The sequence below is a fragment of the Haemaphysalis longicornis genome, unplaced genomic scaffold (genome assembly GCF_048455015.1).
Source record: "Haemaphysalis longicornis isolate Haplotype H1 unplaced genomic scaffold, Haemaphysalis longicornis Haplotype H1 scaffold_32, whole genome shotgun sequence".
NCBI lineage: Eukaryota > Metazoa > Arthropoda > Arachnida > Ixodida > Ixodidae > Haemaphysalis > Haemaphysalis longicornis.
This window is the reverse complement of record NW_027526343.1, coordinates 389,736-413,119: the sequence shown is the minus strand read 5'-3', so window position 1 is coordinate 413,119 and position 23,384 is coordinate 389,736. Positions and strand designations below refer to the sequence as shown.

Here is a 23,384-nt window from a genome sequence, read left to right as displayed (position 1 = left end):
CCGCACAAAACCAACCAGGCATGATGGGCACGAATTAGCAACAAGCGGCCATAAACCAGAATGTAGGTCGACCCTCCAGTGAATGTTCAGGGGACTGAGCAAAGAATTGAGATTGAGAGCGAGACTTATGAATACAAGATGTGCTGCAAGCAGCTCTGCCTGTCCCTCAACAATACGCAAGGGCACAGAGAGTGACGTGCACTGTACAAAAATCAGAACTGCCCATTGCGGCCGCAAAATGCCAACGAAAAACCAACCTGCCACCACACATCAAGGTCACTGTTGGGCCAGCCCATTAAAGGGGCCATACAGATAATGATAAAGGTAGAAGTAGTGACCCCGGATCCCAACCATGAGGCTGAGATAATTAGAAGGATAAGAATGGGGTGCAGTGCATACGGCAGACATTCTCAGATAATGAATGGCAGCCTACCATTGTCCCTTAAGAAGAAAGTGTGTGACAGCCGCATCTTACCGGTACTCACCTACGGGGCAGAAACTTGGGGGCTCACTAAGAGGGTTCATGTTAAATTGAGAACGACTCAGTGGGCAATGGAGCGGAAGATGATAGGTGTAACATTGAGGGACAAGAAGAGAGCGGAGCGGGTCAGAGAACAAACACGTGTTAAGGACATATTAGTAGAAATTAAGAAGAAATGGACGTGGCCAGGGCATGTAATGCGAAGGCAAGATAACCGCTGGTCATTAATGGTAACAGAGTGGATCCCTAGAGAAGGCAAGCGTGGCAGGGGCGGCAGAAAGTTAGATGGGCAGATGAGATCAACAAGTTTGCGGGGATAAATTGGTCACAGTTGGCACAGGACCGAGGTAATTGGAGAATAATGGGAGAGGCCTTTGCCCTGCAGTGGGCGTAGATAAGCTGATGATGATGATGATGAAAGATAAAACACGGGTTTCATTCACTGAAAGTACTGCTCTGTCCCAACAACAATGACCTCAGTTTTATCGCGAACTACGGATATATAAGGGAAAAAAGATGAAGCAGTGGCAACTCCTTAGCCTGTTTTTCACCGATTTCTGTATGATGTCACGGAATCTTGTTTCCGTGATTGGCAGCTGCCAACCCAGGCCACCACAAAGAAACATGACATTTGATCATACCACGCAAACAAAAAACATGCAGTTCGGTTATAACAATGTTATAACAACGTTTTGTAGTGCTGCCAAATTACACCACACCTGCCCACACTGCGTCACTGTGCCGCGAAATTTCGAAGTTTTTCAATATTTCGTGTACTTTTTCGGCTGAAAACGTGTTTTTGTAGCTGCAATGGAGCTGTGTGAGCTTAGAAACGCTAGTTCATTCAAACTGAAAAAAGCTGTATTTTGTCTACATGGTAAACGGGCTACCATTGCTGAGTTTCCACGCACAAACAAATGCAAAGGTCCCGTCACTTTGGTGCTACTCGAAAAACAAATTAATCAGGAAGTCCCTACGATACAAAGCATCTTTATGTCTGAATTAATCAAAGATGAAAAAAGTCCCCCAAATGTAACGACTCAAATGCACTTTGACAGGCCATGAGGGTAGTACCAGACATCAGAATTTGCCCCACATGAGTAGACACCGGCAAAAGTGGAAAATTGTGCTAGTATAACTGGTGTCATCAGCACTCAGCCTTCGACAACAGAATAGATACTACAGTTGACCTCGTTATACCAAAGCAGTATCACTGCAGTATATTAGTTTCTTATATGCAATATTCGTTGTAACAGTAAGGTAAAAACCAGCTCTTAGAAATCTGCAATCTTGCTTGAGCAAAAATCGTAGATTAAAAAGCACATTATTTTAGCCTTTGAATGCACTATAAACACGGTAATCCGTACCTACCTCAGTGGGACATTTCGAACCAAATGGACCGGAACACATGAACATGAAATGAAACCAACCAAATGTGGCTGAACGACGAGACTTTCTGTAATTTTTTCACATGATTGAAACCAACCCATTAGTGACATTTCATTATTTTTCATATTGCTTTCTTTAAGGCCAACTTTTGCGTTTTGAGTCTCGCATCAGCAAAATATTTCTTTGTTGCAGCCAATATTACACAGCTCTCACAGTTTTTAGTTTGATTATAAAAAGAACACGTGTCACTGAAATGGTGCACAAACAACCAAAGTTTGTATTTAGTTCACCACAGCCAATAATTTGCTATATTAGTGTTTGCGTTCAACGATATATCCAACTCGCGAGAAGCCTATCAAAACTATGCGCATCTCCCAACCCTCCATGACACTGTGTGCCGATGCCAACACAGGCCACTAGTCTGTGTGATGTCTACAGCCAGGAATGTGTCTTGCCACACTATCCATGCCGTACTCCCTCCTGGGAGAGTCTCTGTGAACCTCTGTGCGACGTTATAATCCAAACTCTTAAAGTGGACAACTTTTGTGTTGGGCAGATGGCACCTTCATCGCCATATGCCCAAGTTGCCCTACTTGGACGTGAAAGGAGCCATGAAGAGAAAATACAACTTCGTTTAATTCGAAAGAACTAGGATTCAGTATCTCACTCAGCTCCATTACAGCCACAAAAGATGTTTTTTTAACGAAGGAAAAGCAAGAAGTATTTAAAAACCTTCAAATTTTGCACCACAGTGACGTGTTGTGAGCAAGAATGACATATACGGGCCAAGAATAAAACATAATTTTCAGTGCGTTAACTGCACGTTAGCATTCGAGTGATGGGGTCAAATGGAACTAGAGGCCCCATTACAGACGTCCAGTCATGTGTCGTCGCGACAGCTCAGTTAGGCGGCGCCAATCGCACAAACAAGGTTCCGCGACGTCATAGAAAAGTTGCGGGAAATTGGCTAGGGGGTCGCGACTGCTTCACACGTTTTCTTCAACATCTCCATTATATGTTCGAAGATTGCGACGATATTGGTATCATTGTTATCGGGACTAAGCAGTCTTTCTAATAAACCCAACTTGTATTTTGTCTTCATGGCTCCTTTAAGCGTTAATCTCTCTCTCTCTCTCTCTCTCTCTCTCTCTCTCTCTCCTTCCCTCCCTCCCCCCTTATCCTCCTCAACTTCTTCCCGGCAATGCGTGTGTACGTGTGACAGTCCGCACCCTCCAGCCACCAGCAGGAGGCCAACGCATGAGCAGTGCACCACCACAGTCTATTCCATAGAACACATCCTCCACCACACGTGAAACTCGCCCGTAAAAAAAACGGGACGAGAATTGATTGGAAAATAACCTCCTCATCTGTTTCACTACTCGTCGTTATACAGCCACCTACAGAAACAAAGCACAGCTAACACACAACTTACTCTCACAGAGTGCATGCCCCACGTGCAGGTAAAAGTGGTATTACACGCACCACAAGCCAAGAAAAGAACACAGGAGAAACACAGACAGCACACACAACGCTGCCACACTGGTCTCTCTCCCGTCTTCACTGTTTTTGTCCCTGCCTCGCACTAGTGCACATTCAAAAACCACTCGCACCCACGCTAAAAAAGTAGGCTCCTCTACGAAACTGACAAAGGGGATCACTGGCTTGAAGTGGAAATTCAGCCAAGCCACATCTCAGTGAAAACACCCCTCCAGCCCACAGCTGGTTGAAAACAACACAAAATTTCGAAATTTTGGCTGTTCAACAAACTGACGCTGCAACTGGTGCAAAAATGACCCCAAAAAAGAATTTGTACTATTATTCAAACTTGTCCAAAAGGCGCTCCTTTGAACAACGCCTGCAATTGGTGGAATCTGCGTCGTCACAGCCCTTGTATTCTAATAAGTAAAAAAAAAAAAAAACTCAAGACCCCCCCGCCAGGGATGCAAAAGTACTGCCCAAAGAATTGCCGTTCACCACTTAATTACCCCGTTACACCGATACTATTTTAGGGGGGCTTCACTTGGCATTTTAACAACAAGCAAGAGCCTATGGGAGGCCATAGCCTTTAGCTTTTGCCTCACTTTCGACTGATAAAAGACAAAAAATTCACCAATCTTGAAACCTGCGCTAACTGCTAGTAAAAATTTTTACCCATCTTGAAACCTCCGCTAACTGCTAGTAAAAATTTTCACCCATCTTGAAACCTGCGCTAACTGCTAGTAAAAATTTTTACCCATCTTGAAACCTCTGCTAACTGCTAGTAAAAATTTTCACCCATCTTGAAACCTGCGCTAACTGCTAGTAAAAATTTTTTTAAATCAAAGACAAAAAATTGGCTCGCTCTGAGCTAGCCGTTCAAAGTGTGTCTCTCAGCTTCTTTGAACAGAGAGCAACTGGATTTTATAGACAGCACTGTAGCTTTAATCAAGGAAATATCAATACATCTTACAACTAGAATTTTCTGTTTCCATTTTAAATCCCGATAGCAACTCATGTTTACACTTTCAGTGACGTCTATACAATCCAGCTTAAGCCATGAAAATTAAGGCTCCCACCTTTACCGGAAAAAAAAAACAGAAAAAAGGAAAGAAAAGGAAAAAAAACTGTCCTCTGGTTTGGGGGGGGAGGGGGGGTGGTTGTATATGGAAGGTTGTATTTGTGTTGAGAAACACACAGACGACATGTCTTTTTTTTTTTTTTTTTTTTACGTGCAATTTCGGTTATTGTAGCACTTTCCTAGAGAGAAATCAACCAAGTTTGTGCAGAAAATGACTGAGATTTTCTGAAAAGGAAATCTTAACGCGATTTTCTGGAAATACGTACTAAAAGAAGTATTTTCTTCGCTCACGTGTCTTTACGCAGCTTGTCAACATGTCCTTACCCTCGTAGTAGCTGAATTGACGCTTACAAAACGCCAAAACAATAATAATCGCGGCACAATGGCTAAGAAACCGGCCAATGATGGCCGGCTTCAGGTACGGACCGGCAACCGGTCCACTGTCTAAAAAAAAACCGGTCGGGCCGGTCAAAAACCGGTCGGGCCGGTCAAAAACCGGGCAGGTGGCAACCCTCCATAAAAGATTGCCCCAAACAGCAACATTTTTTTGCCACAGAACCGTGCTGTTGAAATACGACAGCACTATCAGTAGGAAGAACAAAAGTGTCCTGAATGCACAAATCGCGGAAGCGATCCTGAACGCACAGCAATAAAAACATCGCCGGAAATTGTTTTGCAATTTTAAAACTTCTTTTCGTGCCACTGAATGGCCATGAAAAGTTTTTTCGAAACGAGTTTTGACTGTGTATGTGCTTGTGGGGAATTTTCGAAACACAACTGCATGTTTCAAATCTGATGAGAAAGCACCTTCACACCAGGCAGGAGAAAATAACCCACTAACGTCACTCTTACTTATAATCTAGAGCAGCTCTCAGTCATGACTCAGCCAACAAGTGGTCTCAGTGATGCTTGCCAGGGTTGTCACAAATGCAACTCTCAATTTCAAAGCTTTTTTTTGTTGTTGTTTTTGCCACCGTGAAATGTGTTCAGCTCCCCCGTGTGTTGACAGGTAAAGTATTACTTTCTCAACAACAGAAATAAAGTGGCTCAGTGGCTAAGGCGTTGCGCTGCTGAGCACGAGGTCGCGGGTTCGATTCCCGGCCGTGGCGGCCACTCTTCTGATGGAGGCGAAAAGAATAAAACGCCCGCGTGTACGAGATTTCGGCGCACGTTAAAGATCCCCCTCAGCTGGTCAAAATTAATCCGGAGCCCTTCACTACGGCGCGCCTCATCGCCTGCGTTGCTTCGGCACGTTAAACCCTTCAATCAACCAAACAACAGAAATAAAACCAGAATGTCTCAAAAACAGCATTAAACTCTATTTGTTCCCTACAATGCAGCACTAGGTTTTAGTAAAGTTATAAAGCCCAAAAACGAGTACCTTATCTGCACCCAATTCACCAACGTCCGAAATTTCAACCTTTAGCAATGACCCAACTGCATGTTAACTCTTTCATTACCACAGTAAATTGACCGACTTTAGGGCCCTAAGGAAACATTTTTTGTGTGCAATACACATTGGTTAGGCACATATTGCAGTGACATAAAATGGAAGCATTCAACACCCTTTCCAACAACACCAGTTTTAATAACGTTTTCACAAACAATAATTGCAAAAAAAAATGATCAAATTCAAAATTTTTGTCCACGCGTCAGAGAAAACGAAAACAAGAAAGTTGCGTATAACAAACCACCAGTACTAGTAGAAAAAAAATTTAAAATATACGTTTTGTAGGCAAGCATTTCAAAAATCAGCCCTAGGAAAAAAACTGAGTTGCGCGGAACAATTTGTCAGATATAAAAGAAAACGTTAGCACGCGTGGTTCCCGTGCCTTGTGGTGAAGCCCAACCTCCATTTCAAAATGTGCAAATTATGGATGGTTCAATGGAATAAAGCGCGTGGTTTGCATCACTAGAGGCACCAATTAGTCCCCATGTAACATAAAAACACCTCGTCAATGATTACGGTCAGCCCAAAATTCAGGGTAAGCAAGTGATGCGAAAAAATCTGCTCGGAGTTGAAAACCAAACTTGGTGGTAGATGCTTGTTGATGATTGTTGGATGTTTTTGGCACAAACATAGATGCTTGTTGACATTCTGATTATCACTTATCTGCTCGAACTTTCACTTGCAGTTTGTTATCATTTCTGCTATCGTAGCCTTGCTTGCATGCGCTGAAATCGTGCTGAAATGTGCTGAAATCGTGCCCAGCGAGCTTTCACCAAGCATCTGCCGCGCAATGAAGAGATTTCAGCACTACGAGCCTCCTACACTGCAGCGACACCTAAAATTTCCGAAAAGGAACAATATCAAGCCTGTTGGAGACTGTCAGGACGGAGTGTTCTAGTAAGAATCGACACCAGACTTCCGGAAATACCTTCGTACAGAAGAGAACCTGGCCGGTGAACAGCTAGCAGTGTTCAAGGCCAATCGGAAGCGCTCTCCCGGCTTGAACTGATATTCGGTGACTTGGTGTGATGTTTCGCTTTCAGCTGAAGCTGTTATCGCAGCAGTAAGGCGTGAGTGAAGTGAAATCACGAGTGGCATGCTTTTTTTTTCAAGGAACAGTAGCCATGCAAAGTCGGCTTGCAGTTGGGTAACTGCGTAGCAGCGCCAAATATAAATTTTGCAATGCAAAAATGAAACCGAAATTGCTGGAAACTTGCTTAAAATGACAGGTCCACTTGTTACACATGCTAAGGAACCCTCAGAAAAAAGCTTTGGCGAAATAAAGCTACCCTTTCTCCAAACCAAAAAGAATAGCTGGTGTCATTTTCAGGTAATTATCATGTCTCAAAGCTGTCGAATTACACAAATGACAACATAATTTGTTATTTGATTTTCTAGGAGCCTCTAAAAAAGAAAAAGGAATTGCTGCTAATGCAGCATGGCCACGAGTGGCACGCGTTTTTGTCAAACACAGCAGCCACGATGCCCCCTTTTCCAATAACACACCACCTCAGCTCGCAAAAAAACCCCGCCGAAAATCTCAGTGTCGCCGGAGCGGGAAAGTTTAGGCCGATTTTCAAGTTTATTTCAATGAAACCTCAGAGGTCTAGGATTCAGTTTACCGGAAAAACATGGGGTGGGGTGTTTCCATCCCGTTGAAATCCATGTTCCGAAGGAAAGTTTGACACCCACCTAAATGCAGCCATACGGCTACAAAGGAAAGCTCTACAGCTTTCTTTGTGGCTGCATTTAGGTGGATATCAAACTTTCCTTCGAGTAATCTTACTCCACCTTGGGCAATTCCCCTAAAGTTCAGTGCCTACACAAACCACTGGGGTGCATTAGGTGTGCAAGGAACAACTACAATGTGTCGAAGCTGGCAGTATCAAGCATCGATAGTGATCTCGCGAATCAGCCAATCAAATCAATCAACCGATTCTCGGATGCTCACCTTGGGGTCTGCCCTTGCCACCATGTCAGCGTAGATGACCTGCGTGGGGGCGGTGAAGTAGTCGGCAAAGTTGAACCACTCCTTGGAGGGTCGTAGGTCGCTCTGGAAGGTCAGCCTGCCATACTCCCCGTCCAACGCCTTCACCTGGGGGCAACAGACGGCAGGTTGTGTGCGCATAGTAGTAGTTGTAAAAAAAGATGTGGTTGATTCCTCTGTCATAGGAATCGGTAAAACACGGAAAGTGAAATGTGCAGCGAAATCTGCAGCTAAGCATGATTTGCAGGTCGGCGGCTGTCTTATGGGTGTGCTTGGTGAGCGATGTCCTGCTGGCGGGGCGCTTCGGCAAAGGTGTACTGGCGTAATTTCAGCGACGGATATGACGACAGTGAAATCCTGGCATAAAACACGTTCGTGTTAAAATATAAAACCAGAAAACAAACAACGCTAAGTATACCGTATACACCCATTGGTTCTAAAGGTTGCTTGCCCGCAAAAAGACAATCTGTGCAGGGGTGCACCCTTTACAGGCCGCTTGCTTCGTTGTACTGGCGTCACTTCCGTGACATACAGGGTTCGTACGGGCTTCAAAAGCAAAAATTCAAGGGTTTTCAAGGACTTTCAAGGACCAGAAAACACATTTTCAAGGTTCCCATCTTAAGTTTTATCTGGGATTATTGATAACTTTTTCCACACAATGCAAAATTTTGATATTGCCCAATACCTAAGAACATTAATGCACATTTAGGTAGGCACTATGGGTTCATGAATGCTCCCCCAGCTTTATTTTTTTTTATAGTTTCTAATTAGAGGTTTTTCTTTTTTCTTGGTGTTTTGCTGAGGCTGTTTGATTTCAAAACTTCGTTAATATTGCCTGCATCTCCTGCTTTGTCAGCAAGAGTATCAGCTGAAATTAAATCGAGCAAGAGCTGCTTCAAGGCACGATGAACTATGTACACGTCCACCATTTGCACGTAAAAGCAAACGCAGATGGAGCGTATGAGGCACAGCAAACATGCAATGAAAGGCCGTCTACAGACTAGATGGAACATGCAAGATAGAGAACAGAAGCCGGCTTTCACGGGATTGTATCGTGACATGAATTCTATTGAGTGCTGCTCCCAATGTTGCCTCGTAATGAGAATCCACAACTCGCAATTTCACGCAATACACTGAAACTTGATTGTTACAATGTTTATTTACATTATTAACACCTAAAATTCATGACAAACACTTTAAATTCTTCTGAAAAGATAGGGCCATTGGTTCTCCCCAGAAAAATCAAGGGTTTTCAAGGACCCTTTAAAAATTCCAGGACTTTCCAGGCCTTGAAATTGACACGTCTAAATTCAAGGGTTTTCAAGGTTTTCAAGGACCTGTGCGAACCTTGCGGATATGACATCACTCAAATGTTTGTGTACCCCGGAATAAAACACTTTCATGTTAAAAAGATGTGCATGCGGCATTCTAGCGACAGGTAAAAACTTCACTCAAACAGGCATCTCACAAAGTTCGCTACACCGAGGCTTACATTTCTTCTTTCCTTATTTGTTTCTATCTGTTATAATTATATAATACAGTATAAATATATTGTTTATAGCTAGTCTATTGACCCTCCACGCCAATGCGGCCACGTGCCATAGAACAAACAAAATTCATTTGGTTTGGTATATGCTATGTGTACATATGACACCACCAGTTGAAACGAGCTCTGCAGTTATGGGGCTCAACATGCCAAGGCTGCCCCTAGGCCCACCGTAGTGGAGGGCTCCAGATTAACTCAGACCACCGGGAGACCCTTAACGTGAGCGAAAATCTCGAACACGCGGGCGTTTTCGCTTTTCACCTCCATCAGAAATCTGAAAAGCTGCTGCCAGGAATGCTACCCGTGTTCTTTAGGCTCAGCAAAGGCGGACATTAACCATCACCACTGATGATGTGTAGCAACTCTTAACACTTGTGTTTCACTCACCAAGTTCTTATTTCGTGTGTGCGTACACCTCAAGTATACAACACTGGGCATGCGTTATTTCCCCGTTACACCTTAAAGGGACCCTGCAACACTCTTCGTGCAGTGCAAGTAAACCTGCGCGACGTTTAGATTACACTGCCAGGAACACCCGAGCCAAATATTACACGTGCACGTGAAGCGGTAAGCGCGCAAATCGCCGTGAAAGACTCGGAAAAACCAACTCTCTTCAATTCTCCTCATTATGCACCCCTGGCATGGCCTCCGCGACGTCAACCGGGCCATGGCTGTCCTATTGGCTGTCGCTGGTCAACTTCGCGGCTAAATTCTGGCATTTCCTGTGACGGTCAGCTGTCGTCGGCGCTGTGTATGAACCTCTTCTATGTCTGAACTTGTCCGCATGCTTTTGGTGTTTTTTTGTTTTGTTTTGAGTGCGCGCGGAGTTTGAGTGACTAAATATTCCACTTTCAACAAGCCCACTTGACAACAAACGCTTATTGCTTCAAAAACGCCCTACCAGCGTGAGCGCTTGTTGCGAGCAGGCCGCCATGCCTGCTTTTTTGTGGCACCAGACTGGAAATAGACCCGTCCACGTTGTGAGGAAAAGGACGAAACTCCCCGGCCTGTGACATATCGAAGGCCACCGAACAGAACGCCGCACGCCGCCCCCCCCTCCGGGAGAGAGCGCACAGCTTTCGTCGCGTTGTTTGCGGTTGAGTTGAGAGAAAACATTTATGCGCGATTTCTCATCGCGTGTAGTTTCAGTGATAGTGAACGGATTTTCATAATTCTTGCAGGAGCAGATTGCTGGGACAATAGCCTTTACCCCAAAATAAATTTTGAGAAGTGTTGCAGGGTCCCTTTAAAGTAAGATCTTGGTTCCTTTTTTTTTTTACAGGTATCTTAATCAAGCAAGACCTGCTGTAGCGCTGGTCTGTTCATACACAAGTAAAGTTACCGTGAAAAAATTACCCCACACAGTTCTAGTCCCTCCTCATCTGGTTGCTTTTTTTCACACTATTTCATCAACCTGCTTTCTGTTTGTTGTCACATATTTGCATGTTGGCCGGAAACAGTTTTTTTTCTCTTTTCTTATCAATTCTGTTGTGTAAATTACCTGATGAACTGTATAGCTATCAAACTGTATTTCTTTTTGTGCCACTATGTAATACGATGAATCTAGGCCTTCACCTCCCCTCCACCTTATGTAATACCCTATTGGGGCCCTTAAGGGTTGAATAAATGATTACAGCTGACGATGTGATTAAAAATTCAGTGGGCGGCCATGTTTCAAAGGGCGTGGTGACATAGCACCCGTCTCCATGGCCATTCCTGCCTGAAGCGATCATATTAGATACGTTTATGCCATCGCCATTCAGGGCAATACCCCTGCAGTCTTTCAGCTTCCATTTTTATTCATCACTTTCCACGAGACATTATTAGAAAGAATTTATTTATTTTGTTTTATTTATTACAAACTGCAGACCACTGACTGTCCATGCAGGGTCGGTATTTACATAGCGATCAAAGCAAGGAATACAATGAGAACGCAAACACACTGAAATCCAAACGGCAAACATCATTGCAGATGACATATGGGTCCTGTTAGGGAATCGCAATCAGCTATCGTGCTAGTGAAAAAAGAGAACTTAAATGAATCAGTTCTAGTGAAACAGGCTGTTAGGGACTAAGTGTGCCAATGGTGCGTTCGCCAAGTCATTAAAGGGTTACAATACCGGGTGATGTCAATGGCTAGCTGGTTATTAACGAGATCCATGAGAAAATCATGGCGGAATCTCTTTCTTTGTAGCTGAAGAGGTGGGGTATTGTTAGCTTGCATAAGGTCACAAGAAGAACATGCAGTGTTCTTTTTTTTAGTTCTTCGAATTTAGAGTGTAACAAGGAAATTTATTATGCTCTCTCTCTCTCTTTCTCTCTCTCTTTTACGTCCCACTGTTAGGCTCTCGCTATGTTCGATTTCGTGTGCAGCAAAGAAACACCGGACACCTAGCCTTTGTCCCGTGTGCCTATTTCATCCCGTGTCACAATCCAAAGCATGCAAACGGTTCCCTTGACCTCACGACAGCAGAACTGAAAAACAACTTCTGTCACTGTCGCTAAAAAACAGGGGCTGTGCATGTGGCATGGCTTCAGAGAACAATCCTCAACGCACAGGCTCGCAGGCACAGCTGTCCGTTCCCCTTCAACTGTACGTTATAAGGCAGACAACGTGTCGCATTTCTACTCAGCCCAGTCCACAATTTTTCCTGTGGATGTTGCTCCAGCCGTGCACCTTTCTTCGTATCTCTCTTTGTACCTAAGCTTAAAAACGATGAAGCAAAACCACTGTTTACTCATTAAAGTGAGATGTTCATAACCTATTCAAGAACTTGCTCAAATACTAACTTTGTTTCTACATTTTGTTTTTTCATTTTAAAGAGGGCTATGAAGTGACCTACAACCTCGTTTAATCTAAAAAAACGTTTTCGTAACCCGCGAAAATGCAACACACACTGAGAAACTCAGACTTTCAAATGTAGCGCTGCATGTCAACAGTGATGCAATACAGGAAACTCCTTTAAAACATAACTTAGCGCTACCATTCAAGTGATACAATCGAATGGAGTGAGACGGACCACTACAATTGCACAGTTATATTTCTTGCCAATAGCAGAAAAAGATTCTGTGTCTTCAAAAAAAAAAATTACCGCAAAGTGGCTGGGGGAGTTGCCACATTTGTATACCTTCATATCTAGCTTAGTTGTAGGACAATCATATATTATGTAGTTGACGTCAATGTTACTGGGCCAACATGGTGTTTCGAGCGAACCAAACCTTTATTTTGGCTTCATGGGCCTTTTAAAAACAGTCCAGGAAAGCCGCACTCACTGAAAGCGAGACATCTGTCCACATTCGAATTGCTTTCCCACTTTTTGTTTTCATCTGATCAACAATTCCGTGAAAGAAATACTTTCAACCCGACGATCTCGCAATGTACCAAATGCAACGGAACATCTGGAATGGCCTGTCAACTGTCTATGGCTTCACGTGTAAATGCGCAAGTCTTCTTTGAAAAAGAATAGCTGTTGTCAGGAAATGTGCTGACCATGTCACATGAGAGGTAACTGAAGCTGCCAACCCAAGTCACCAGCAAAACACATCACTGGGCAATTGTAGGGAGGAGGCCTCTAGTTTCATTTCATTGTCTCACTGGAATGCTAGCGAGCAGTTAACACACTCATGGCTGTGTTTGTACTGGTGGCCCATACTACGTGACTGGGGCGGAAGATCTGGAAGTTTACCAATATTCCTTGCATTTTTTAGTTAACACAAACATCTTTCGTGCTTGGGGTGAAACACTTACCGAAGGCTAGTCCTTTCAAACTGAACAACATATTATTTCGTCTTCATGGCTGCTTTGATGCAGATGATATGGCACTAAAACTTGACTCGTAGATTTTGTTCTGTGCATGCTGCTCTTCTTGCATGTGTCTAGTATTCTGGCTAATTAAACTGTCACTTCAACTCTTGTGTGCATCATGTCTTTCATTCTCACTCTAGCTCAGCTATTATAACCCTGTCACACGGGCACTTTAATTTCGTTTCATTTCATTCTATTTCGAATTTCACTTTATTTCGAATTCCAACATGATAGCTCACAAAAACTGCTTGGACCTATAGTCAAAGGCTAGTACGGGGTCCAATGTTGTGATACAAGGCATTGTAACAGGGTACAGAATACAAGATGCGAAAACGTTGCGAATACAGACAAGAAGAATAGGGAATTCTACAAACATATATATTCACACACTCAAACTTTGGTAGGATAACAGAAACATGTAATTTTTATACACAAACAAAAGAAAGGCAATGACTAATAACGACTACGCAGTCAACTTTCGCTGGACGTAGTGATTTGTAGTCAAGAGTTTATGATGATGATGGTTGGATGTTTATGGCGCAAGGCCAACTAGGGCAAAGAGCGCCAAAACAATAGTCATATGAGGGTGAGACCTTAACCACTATGTAAAGTCAGCAAAAACAAAAGTAAAATCAGAAAACGGCAATGGGCATGGCTGGTGTATAGGGCCAGATTTCATTATGCATGATAGGAAATGAGGTTTAAAAACTTGACTTCTGACAAATACTCAAACACACGTTTCACTGAAACAATGGCATCGTCACCTAGAAAAAACAATGGATGTAGGGGAATATGTTGTCTGTAGAGTTCTCTGAAGTGTTTGTGTCGTGTTGTGTGAAGTGCCTTGCATGTTATTAGTATGTGCACTACGGATAGGGCCTCTCCGCACCTGCTGCACTGGGGTCTAGGAGATCCCGTCAGCAGATACGAGTGAGTTGCATGCGTGTGCCCTATCCGTAGCCTACCCAAGGCGACTTCCGAGTGTCTGTTGTGTGAGTCAGATATGTACCGTCCCAAGTGTGGCTTTATTACATGTAGTTTGTTGTCTGTCTGTTCGTCCCAGTGTGTTTGCCATGTTCTTCGCAGGTGTTGTCTTATGTGTGGCTTGAGGTCTGTGTAGGGTACTGTTGCTATGTCCGGTGTATTTGTATGTGCAGCAGCAGCGGCCATCTGATCAGCGGTCTCATTTCCCGCAATCCCAGAGTGGCCTGGAACCCAACACATGATCACCTCGAGATTTCATGCATACGCGGACATAATGGTTTTATAGACTACATTAAGAACATGGTTTTTAGAAGACTTGTTGGATGACAATGCATGTACAACACTCAGTGAATCTGTGAAAATGATAGACTTGGGTATTTCATGTTGCACTATGTGATTTAAAACAAGCAAAACGCCATGGGCTTCTGCCGTAAAAATGCTGGTCTTCGAGTTCAAGGTCTTAGAGACTCTAAAATCGGGTCCGTGCGCCGAACAGGACACAGTAAGGGCAGTTTTTGATGCGTCACTGTAAAACTCTGCACATTCATACTTGAACTGCAGGGACAAGAAGTGCTGCAAAATAGCAGTTTGTGGTACCCTGGTTTTATCAATTTTCACGAAGGACAAGTCACAACACACAGGTTGAAGCTCCCAGGGTGGTAAGACGTCAGTAAAAGAAGATGTGTGAATGTCTAAAAAGGAGATGTCGAAATTTGAAGCTTCCTGTCTCACTCTAAGTGAGAACGGCAAAGGAACAGACGGGCGATTTACAAACAGTGGCGATGTGGATGTATCATTAAAAACACGTTTAAAAGGATGGTCCTTCAAAGACGAAATTTTAAAAGCGTAGAGAAAGTCCACATACGTCCGTTGGTACTCAAGGCACCACTTATTACATTCAACATATAGACTCTGGGCCGGGCTAGTGCGGAACGCACCCGACGCAAGGCGCAGACCCAAGTGCAGTACTGGATCAAGACTTTTTAGCGTTGTTTTCGATGCCGACCCATACACGACACTGCCGTAGTCTAATCGAGACCCGACTAACGCGGTGAAGACCCGGAGAAGCAGTTCTTTGTCTGCACCATAGGATTGGTGGGAGAGGACCTTGAGAATGTTTAGTGTTTTGAGGCATTTATGTTTAAGTGTTTTGACGTGAGGTATGAACGTGAGCTTGTTATCAAATATGACACCTAAAAACTTGTGCTCCCGTTTAACAGGAATAGGTGCACGGTTAAGCGTAATCTCAGGGTCGGCGTTAATCCCGCGCTTGCGGGAAAATACAACACAAGTACTCTTGGCCGGGTTCAGTTTAAACCCGTTAAGGTCCGCCCAGCCAGCTAGTTTCTTAACACCGAGTTGTACTTGACGTTCGCATATTGACAGGTTACAGGATTTAAAAGATATTTGCACATCGTCTACATAGATGGAACAGGAAATGGTCGGCGGCAATGACTTTCGGAGGGAGTTCATCTTAACTATAAACAAGGTGCAGCTTAGAACTCCACCTTGCGGCACACCATTTTCCTGCAAATATACAGTGGAGAGTGCACCACCAACCCTCACTCGAAAGGTTCGTTCGGCCAAATAACTACAAAGAGTGTTCATCATGTTGCCAGAGACACCAAATGACTTAAGGTCCCTGAGGATGCCGTAGCGCCAGGCTGTATCATAAGCTTTTTCAATATCGAAAAATACAGTAAGGCAGAACTGGTTATGGACAAATGCATCTTTTATGTAGGATTCCAGTGCAAGAAGTTGATCATTGGTAGATCGCCCCACCCTGAAGCCTGCCTGGCAGCCCTCGAGAAGACCATTGTACTCCAGAAAGTACACTAGCCTACGGTTTATCATCTTCTCGAGGAGCTTACACAGGCAGCTTGTGAGGGCGATGGGACGATAACTTGCGGGAGAGGAAGGGTCCTTCCCCTCCTTCAGAAAGGCCACAACTATAGCCTCCTTCCAAGACCTTGGAAGCTGCCCCGAAAGCCATATTCTGTTGTAGAGGTGTAGGAGTGTCTCAAGAGTGTCTGTGTGTAGGTGTTGTATCATGGTGTATGTAATGCTGTCTGCCCCTGGAGCTGAGGGCTTACAGGTGGAAAGAGCAACCTTCAGCTCATGAAGTGTGAATTCAGAGTTGTAAGCAGAATTCGACTTGTTCTTGTCTCGTAAGGGCTTCTTTTCTGCATTAGTTTTGTGTTGCATGAAAGTATTAGTGTAGTGTGCTGAGCTGGACACGTGTTGGAAGTGTTGTGCGAGTGTGTTAGCCTGGTCTTCCAGTGTGTCCCCTGTTGTACTAACCAGGGGCCGGCTGTGTGTCTGTTGTCCTTTTAGTTTTCGTATTCGTGTCCAGACTTTGTGAGTGTCGGTGTATGAGTTTATGGAAGTGAGGAAGGCGCGCCAACTCTCCCTTTTTGCCTCACGACGCACTCGCTTCCCCAAAGCCTTTGCCCGTTTAAACGAAATGAGGTTATCTGACGTGGGGTACCGGCGAAGGACACCCCACGCCTTGTTCTGGGCCTCTCGCGCCCGCCTGCAGTCCTCGTTCCACCAGGGCCTCCTTGGGTTGCGGGACGCACTGGAGGCCTGGGGCATGGACTTTTCGGCGGCGTCGACTATGTGCGCCGTGACGAGTTGGGCTGCTTCCTCCACGTGTAGGTGTTTTATGGTTGTGTGGTGTAGTTTAGATGTTTCTGTAAATGTACTCCAGTTTGCTTTTGATTCCTTAAACCTTTTATGGGCAGATGGACTGCATGGGCCTTTACCTCTGTATGTTAGGGATGTGGGGAAGTGGTCACTACCATATGGGTCCGTGCCCACGCCCCACTCAAGACATGGAAAGAGAATTGCAGAACCAATAGCCAAGTCGAGATGTGAGTACGTATTATGTCCTAAGTTATGGTAGGTAGGCTGTTTTTTGTTGAAAAGGCATGCTCCTGAAGATGTAAGAAATTTCTCTATCAGGCGACCTCGGGCATCCGTTCTGGAGGAGCCCCAAAGAGAGTTGTGCGCATTAAGGTCGCCTGTTAGTATGTATGGTTCGGGCAGCTGGTCGACCAGCGCCTCGAAATCAGAGCTCGAAAGTGCATGATCAGGAGGAATGTAAATGGAGCACACCGTTACCAACCTATTAAATATTATTGTTCGAATTGCTACAGCCTCGAGGACAGTGTTCAGAGTGACAGGGTGGCAGGCTAAGGATTTCCGGGCGACAATTGCCACACCTCCTGAAGAGTGTGTGCAGCCAACCCTGTCCTTTCTGAATACCATGTATCTATTTAAGAAATTTGTCTGTTTGGAATTGAGGTGAGTCTCTTGGAGACACATGAGACTTAGCTGATTGGCATGCAGGATATCATACACATCATCAAGATTTTTAAGGAGGCCTCTGCAGTTCCATTGAATGATGTTTTCTGTTCCCATTATTTAGGTTTAAGAATGAATGGAGTGTGTGTATGTGTTCATGTGTCGTCTTTCGGGGCTGTTACTCTGGGGTTAGGCTTTTTAGGCCTGTCTGTAGGCTTGGAAGTCGGTGGCCGCTCCTTGCGCTGCGTTGCAGGCAGGAACGGCCCGACATCCATCTCGTCGTCGGATGTCCGAGGGGTGCCCGACGGACCGGGCCCCCCGGACTTGGCCCCCCCTCGGGAGCCCTTCGTTTGAGCCGCCACCGCCGAGGGCGTCCGGGGCACCAGAGGTGGCACGGGCGGTGCGGTGACGGTGGGAGCCGGTGCGGGGCCTGTGGTGTCCATCACCTCGGTACCCTCCAACGGACTGGAGGACGGGGAGACAGAGGCGGGAGCGGCACCGGTCCCGACAGAAGTGGTTTGCACCACAACCGCTGCTGCCTCAGCAAGCGGCGTGGCGCCGGGTTGGGCTGCGTGAGGCAACCCAGCGGGGGGCGGGACCAGGTCAGACTCGCTGAACTGGGTCCCTGTGGAAACCAGACGCCGCTCCGCCCCCCGGCGAGCCGCGTCTGCGTACCTCCCCAGAGGAAAGGAGGCGAACCTCTTTCGCGCCTCTGGGAAGGTGATGTTCTCCGTGACCTTGATGTTAATTATCTTTTTTTCCATTTGGAATTTTTCACACTTGCGGGAGTACGCTGCATGCGGACCGCCGCAGTTCACACAAGTGAGGGTTTCGGATGGACAGTTGTCAGTCGGATGATCGTGCGCCGCGCATTTCGCACACGTCGTTCGGCCACGGCAAGAGGTTGTACCGTGCCCGAACCGCTGGCACTTAAAACAGCGCCGCGGATTCGGGATGTACGGACGGATGGAGCAACGGATGAAACCTGCATTGATGTATTGTGGAAGAATTGCGCGGTCGAAAGTCAAGATAATGTGTTTGGTGGGAATCTCCTTGTCGTCTCTGCGGATGGTGATGCGTCTCACGGCAGTGACGCCCTGATCCTTCAAGCCGGCAAGGAGATCCGCATCGGTTTCGTTCAGGAGGTCTGTCTCGGATATCACACCCTGCGAGCTGTTGAGGCTCCGATGGGGTGTGACCCGGATGTCAAGATCAGCCAGTCTAGTCTGAGCTAGAAGCTTTGCAGACTGCTGCTTGTCATTTATTTCAATTAAGAGTTCACCAGACCTTTGTTTTTTGCATTTATACGATTTTCCTACTATGGCTTCAAGATACTTGGCAATCAAGAAGACTGACTGAGATGCAAGAGGGTGGGTTGGATTGAGGGATTCCATCACAAGAAATCGAGAAAAATGGTCCGGTTCAGGAAAGGTTAACGACGGCAACGGAGGAAAGGATACTTCGGTGCGGCCCCTTTTCAGGGACCGATCACGGTTGGGGGGGGTTTTAGACAATACCATAAAGCATAGTATAAAAGCAGGGAGACGGGGGTACTTTCTTCCACAACCTTACCCTGATAGCTGAGGAGGTCCCGGAGCTCCCTGCCTGGTAAACAGACAGGGAGCCCATCCGCCGGAGCTTGACCTGGGCTCCGACGGCCACCGTTAGAGGTTTCTACCCTTCACCTTAAAAACACATCACCACGGTTGGATCCAGCTTATGTTTGGGGGCTCGGGGTCCGCGGTATCGCCAGTACCGTCACCAAGATTGCTCAAGGTGCCCCGTGCGGGGTAGTCAAGAGTTTAACGATTCTGTTACTTTTTGGGGAGCCACTGCTGGTCACGGAGACTCGTTAAAGAGGGCAAGGAAACGTTTCCGGATTTTAAGGGGAAAGTTAACAGCTGTTTTTATATCCTGGAGCAAACTGCTCCAGATTTCGGTACTGACGAACTCTAGTCGTCGTTCTCCATATACATTATTGGTGGAAAGTAGGTTGAAGTTACGAGAAACAGAATTCCTGGTAGGGTGGGATGAGGAGCACAGAATGGACGAATGAACAGGGTGGTTACACCTTACATGATTAATGGCAATGGCTGTTTTCTGTTGACGTAAACTGTCCATTGGTAAGATTTGTAGTTTGCTAAACAGGGGTGCACTGGGGTGATCATGGCTTGAGTGCATTATTATTCTTAATGAGCGCTTCTGTAATTTTCGTAAAGGTTCAAGGTGTGTAGTGCAAGTCCAACCCCACGAATCTATGCAGTAGGATAAATGACAATGGACGAGTGAAAAGTACAAAATCCGTAATACTGCAAGGTTGAAATAATTCAATTGCGATAATTCAATTGCAATTGAGCTGATCCGGATCGAGCGGTGCTACACGCCACTTTTAATTACGATCGAGCCCGATCCTGCTCAAACTCAATCCCGCTTTCCCAAGCGTGATTGAGGTTTCTAAGCGCGATCGGATGGAAGCAGCAATACTCGTCTCTGCTGACTAATGGCACAGAAGTTGACAACTTCAGCTAACGCCAGAAACTGTATCAAATACCTTGACCCAAATACGTGTGCGGCAACGTTCACAGAGTTACATATACCTACGACCGACCGAGCTATGACTTGGCGCTTCTTCAGCGATCCCCGAATGACAACCAGTATCTAGTTGGCATTAAGCCTGGCATCCCTACTGCATACGTCAGAAGCGGTATCTACAATAAGAATGACCAACCAAAAGTAATGGTAGTAATAGAGTAGTAATAGAGGTAGTGGATAAGGTCTATTGCCGCGAGGAGACACCAAACCTACAGCCATCATCATGCCAACTGCATTCAAGCAGTGCGTTAAACAGGTGAATATGCAGTCACTCCATTTTCAAAGCCGGCAGGGCACGATTCCCTCCTAATTAATACCCCTGCTACACTGGGGTCCAAATGTCATTTGAACCAAATGTCATTTGACTCAAATGGGTTGCTTCAAATGCCATTCAGAATCCACCGTGCTACACTATAATTTAGATGGCATTTGAAAGCTTTCATAACTGTTCGCTGTGCTGTAGTGGCGCTGTTGTTGCCCCGTTCCGTTTTCGTACGCAAATACAACAATCAAACTTAGGAGCAGTCCGAGGCAGTAAAATGATATCAAATCAGAAGAGACACCAATTTTGACTCTAAATATGGCTGTCTTGCGTTGTTTTTGTTTGTGTTTTTTGCAACTGACCCACTGGTTTTGAGAGTATGAAAATTAAATATGTTGATTTCGTATTTTAAGTAAATAAACTGTGAACAAAGTTTCACAAACAACAATATTTTGTTTGTTTTACGTACGGAAGTATTATATTTTTTATTGCCGATCGAAGACGCTGCGTCCGAGAGTGCTGGAAATGGCATTTGAAATCTGAAATGTCTCTCTCGGTGCTCATTTGGCTCAAATGTCATTTGAGCCAAATGGTGTTTAAAAGCCTAGTGTAGCAGCACAACTTGGCATTTGAGCCAAATGACATTTGGTTCAAATGACATTTAGACCCCAGTGTAGCAGGGGTATAACAATACGCATGCCCGTATAAGTGCTGAAAAATGCGTTCAAAGAGGTACGTGGCACCAACCAAGTAGTACGTGCTTTAACTTTTGCGGATGCTGCGGACACGCACTCACAACATCGAAGTCGGTCAACAGCGTTGCGTTAATTTGGGAAGTTTGCAAGAAATGCGAGTCCTACAAAAATTGAAACAGCTGCAACTCCACTGATTGTATCATGATTTTAGTACTTGAAAACATTTAGGCAATAGTACGTTGAAGTATTTTTACGGTAGGGATCCTGTAGGCGTCAAAAATCTGCGCCCACCATGGCAACTTTTCGAGCCACAATGTCCGCTTCGCAAGTCGCGGTGAGAGCAGCTCGTCATGCGTTTCTCCCAACCTAACCGGCCAAAGCTCTGAGGATCCTGTAGGTGTCAAAAATCTGCGCCCACCCTCGCAACTTCACGAGCCACAATGTCCGCTTCGCAAGTCGCGGTTAGAGCAGCTCGTCATGCGTTTCTCCCAACCTAACCGGCCAAAACTCTGAGGATCCTGTAGGTGTAAAAAAATCTGCGCCCACCCTCGCAACTTTTCGAGCCACAATGTCCGCTTCGCAAGTCGCGGTGAGAGCAGCTCGTCATGCGTTTTTCCCAACCTAACCGGTCAAAACTCTGACTCGAGTACGCCCGGTTTTCACACACGTGCACGTTCGACTGGGAGAAGTAATTCGTGCCCGACTGTACTAGTAAGTCAACTGCAAAGAACGATCGTGCCGTTTTCATTGGCAACACAAGTACAGGTACAGAACCTCACCTCGGCCTCAGACAAGCGGGTGAAACCCCGGAATGCGCGGTCCACCTTCCCCTCGGCGTCGAACTTGACGAGCAAGCCGCGCTTTTTGTCGAGGAGAAGACCCTTCTGCGAGAAGCCCCGGGCGCCCGGCAAGGCGCTTCCTTCAGGCCGGTGCCTTCGCACGGCCGGATGGTCGGCCACGCTGGCGTGGATGAGGTCGAACAGCTCGGGCAGGCGGTAGCGGGCCAGCGTGTTGTCCAGGTCGAAGCCCACGGCGTCGTAGTCGGCCAGGCAGAAGAAGCTGCTCGACATGGACCCATTAGAGACAGTACCCGTCGACCTGCGACAAGTAGTTGCCAACGTCGGGTTACTACGGCGCCGACACGCCGCTCGACGAGCACCGGCGATTAAAGTAGCGATCATGGCGGTCAATTAAGCCCGAATGTGGTGCGCCAGCGCAATTTGAGGGTCGTACATGCGTTGATCCGGAGGCACCATGACGACTCCGGACTCCTTTTACACGAGGTCGGAAGCTACGGAAGCTGGAGGCTGGAATGAAAAGAAAACAAACCGCGCACGGCGCGCATCGCACGACATCCGCGTCAGAAAAAAGTTCGTGTTTTCAGTTTCGGTTTCGAATGTTGCGCGCGTAGAGTCTGTGGTTGCGCTCTCGAAAAGTTCGGGATGAGCTGCCTTGCGCTATGCGAGGTTTGTTGTGTCTCAAACTGTTGTATCTATGTTTTACAAAATGTACAGCGAAGGTTACGCTGGTCAACTACACAAATGACAATGCAATAACGCATTTTTTCACGGAACTTTTTTTTTTTAACCGACGAAGCCGCGCTCGCCTTGTGTTTGCCTGATATTCTTGAAGTGCGGTGTAGCTCCTTGTCGCGCTGTCGCCTACTGTGGGTTATTAATTCCCACTGTATCCTTTCGCAGTCCCATAGTAAATGTTTACATGCTGGGTGTTATTGTGTTACATTTATTTGTAATTATCATAAGCAACGGGTTACTTGAAAGTGAGGGAGCTCGTATTTAGAAGGTAATACTGGTCACCAATAACTAGGCCGTAACCTCTTTAATATCAATTTTCTCTTTTATTTTCGTTAAACTTACTTTATCACCTCCAACTAGACCACAGTTAACGTTTTATCGCTGGCCACCCCCCCCCCCCTCTTTCTAGCACACTTGCTGATGAGGGCACTATCTTCATTGTAATTATCAACCGGCCATTCGCTGCAATACAAAAATTGGCGCGGACCAAAACCCGTTGAAAAACAAATAAGGGAGAGGATAACGGAAGATTAAGAAGTGAAGCCATGTACTAGATACTCGCGTCACCTTGAAAAAAAGCTGCGGCGTGGTCAAAAGAAAGTGTTGAAATGTTTCTGGTTTGTTGCAAAAGGGACGGACATTTGTAGATTGAAACCAGAGCGCATTTTATATAAAAAAATAATGACTTTTTGTGAGGGATTCCTGCCACCAGCGAGAGTCGCGAAATCGGAAATCTCAAGAAGAAAAAAAGCGATTAAAATTCCCACACTAGGTGAGGGCGCAGTACAGACAACT

General features: G+C 45.6%; 1 protein-coding gene across 2 annotated transcripts in view; it reads right to left on the bottom strand.

Annotated features, from left to right (window-relative positions):
* Window positions 1-22,421, bottom strand: part of LOC144177836 (5'-nucleotidase domain-containing protein 1-like) — a 41,047-nt gene extending 18,626 nt beyond the window's left edge. Inside the window, exons 1-3 of one of the 2 annotated variants that reach the window (XM_077705418.1) lie at window positions 22,288-22,421; window positions 21,834-22,152; window positions 7,829-7,972 (exon numbers count right to left, since the gene is read on the bottom strand). In XM_077705418.1, the coding sequence (XP_077561544.1) occupies window positions 7,829-7,972; window positions 21,834-22,152; window positions 22,288-22,310 (486 nt within the window). In that variant the 5' untranslated portion in view covers window positions 22,311-22,421. Of the gene's footprint in view, window positions 1-7,828; window positions 7,973-21,833 lie in introns of both variants that reach the window. The other variant, XM_077705417.1, reaches the window with a different exon arrangement.
* Window positions 22,422-23,384: the final 963 nt, after the last annotated feature.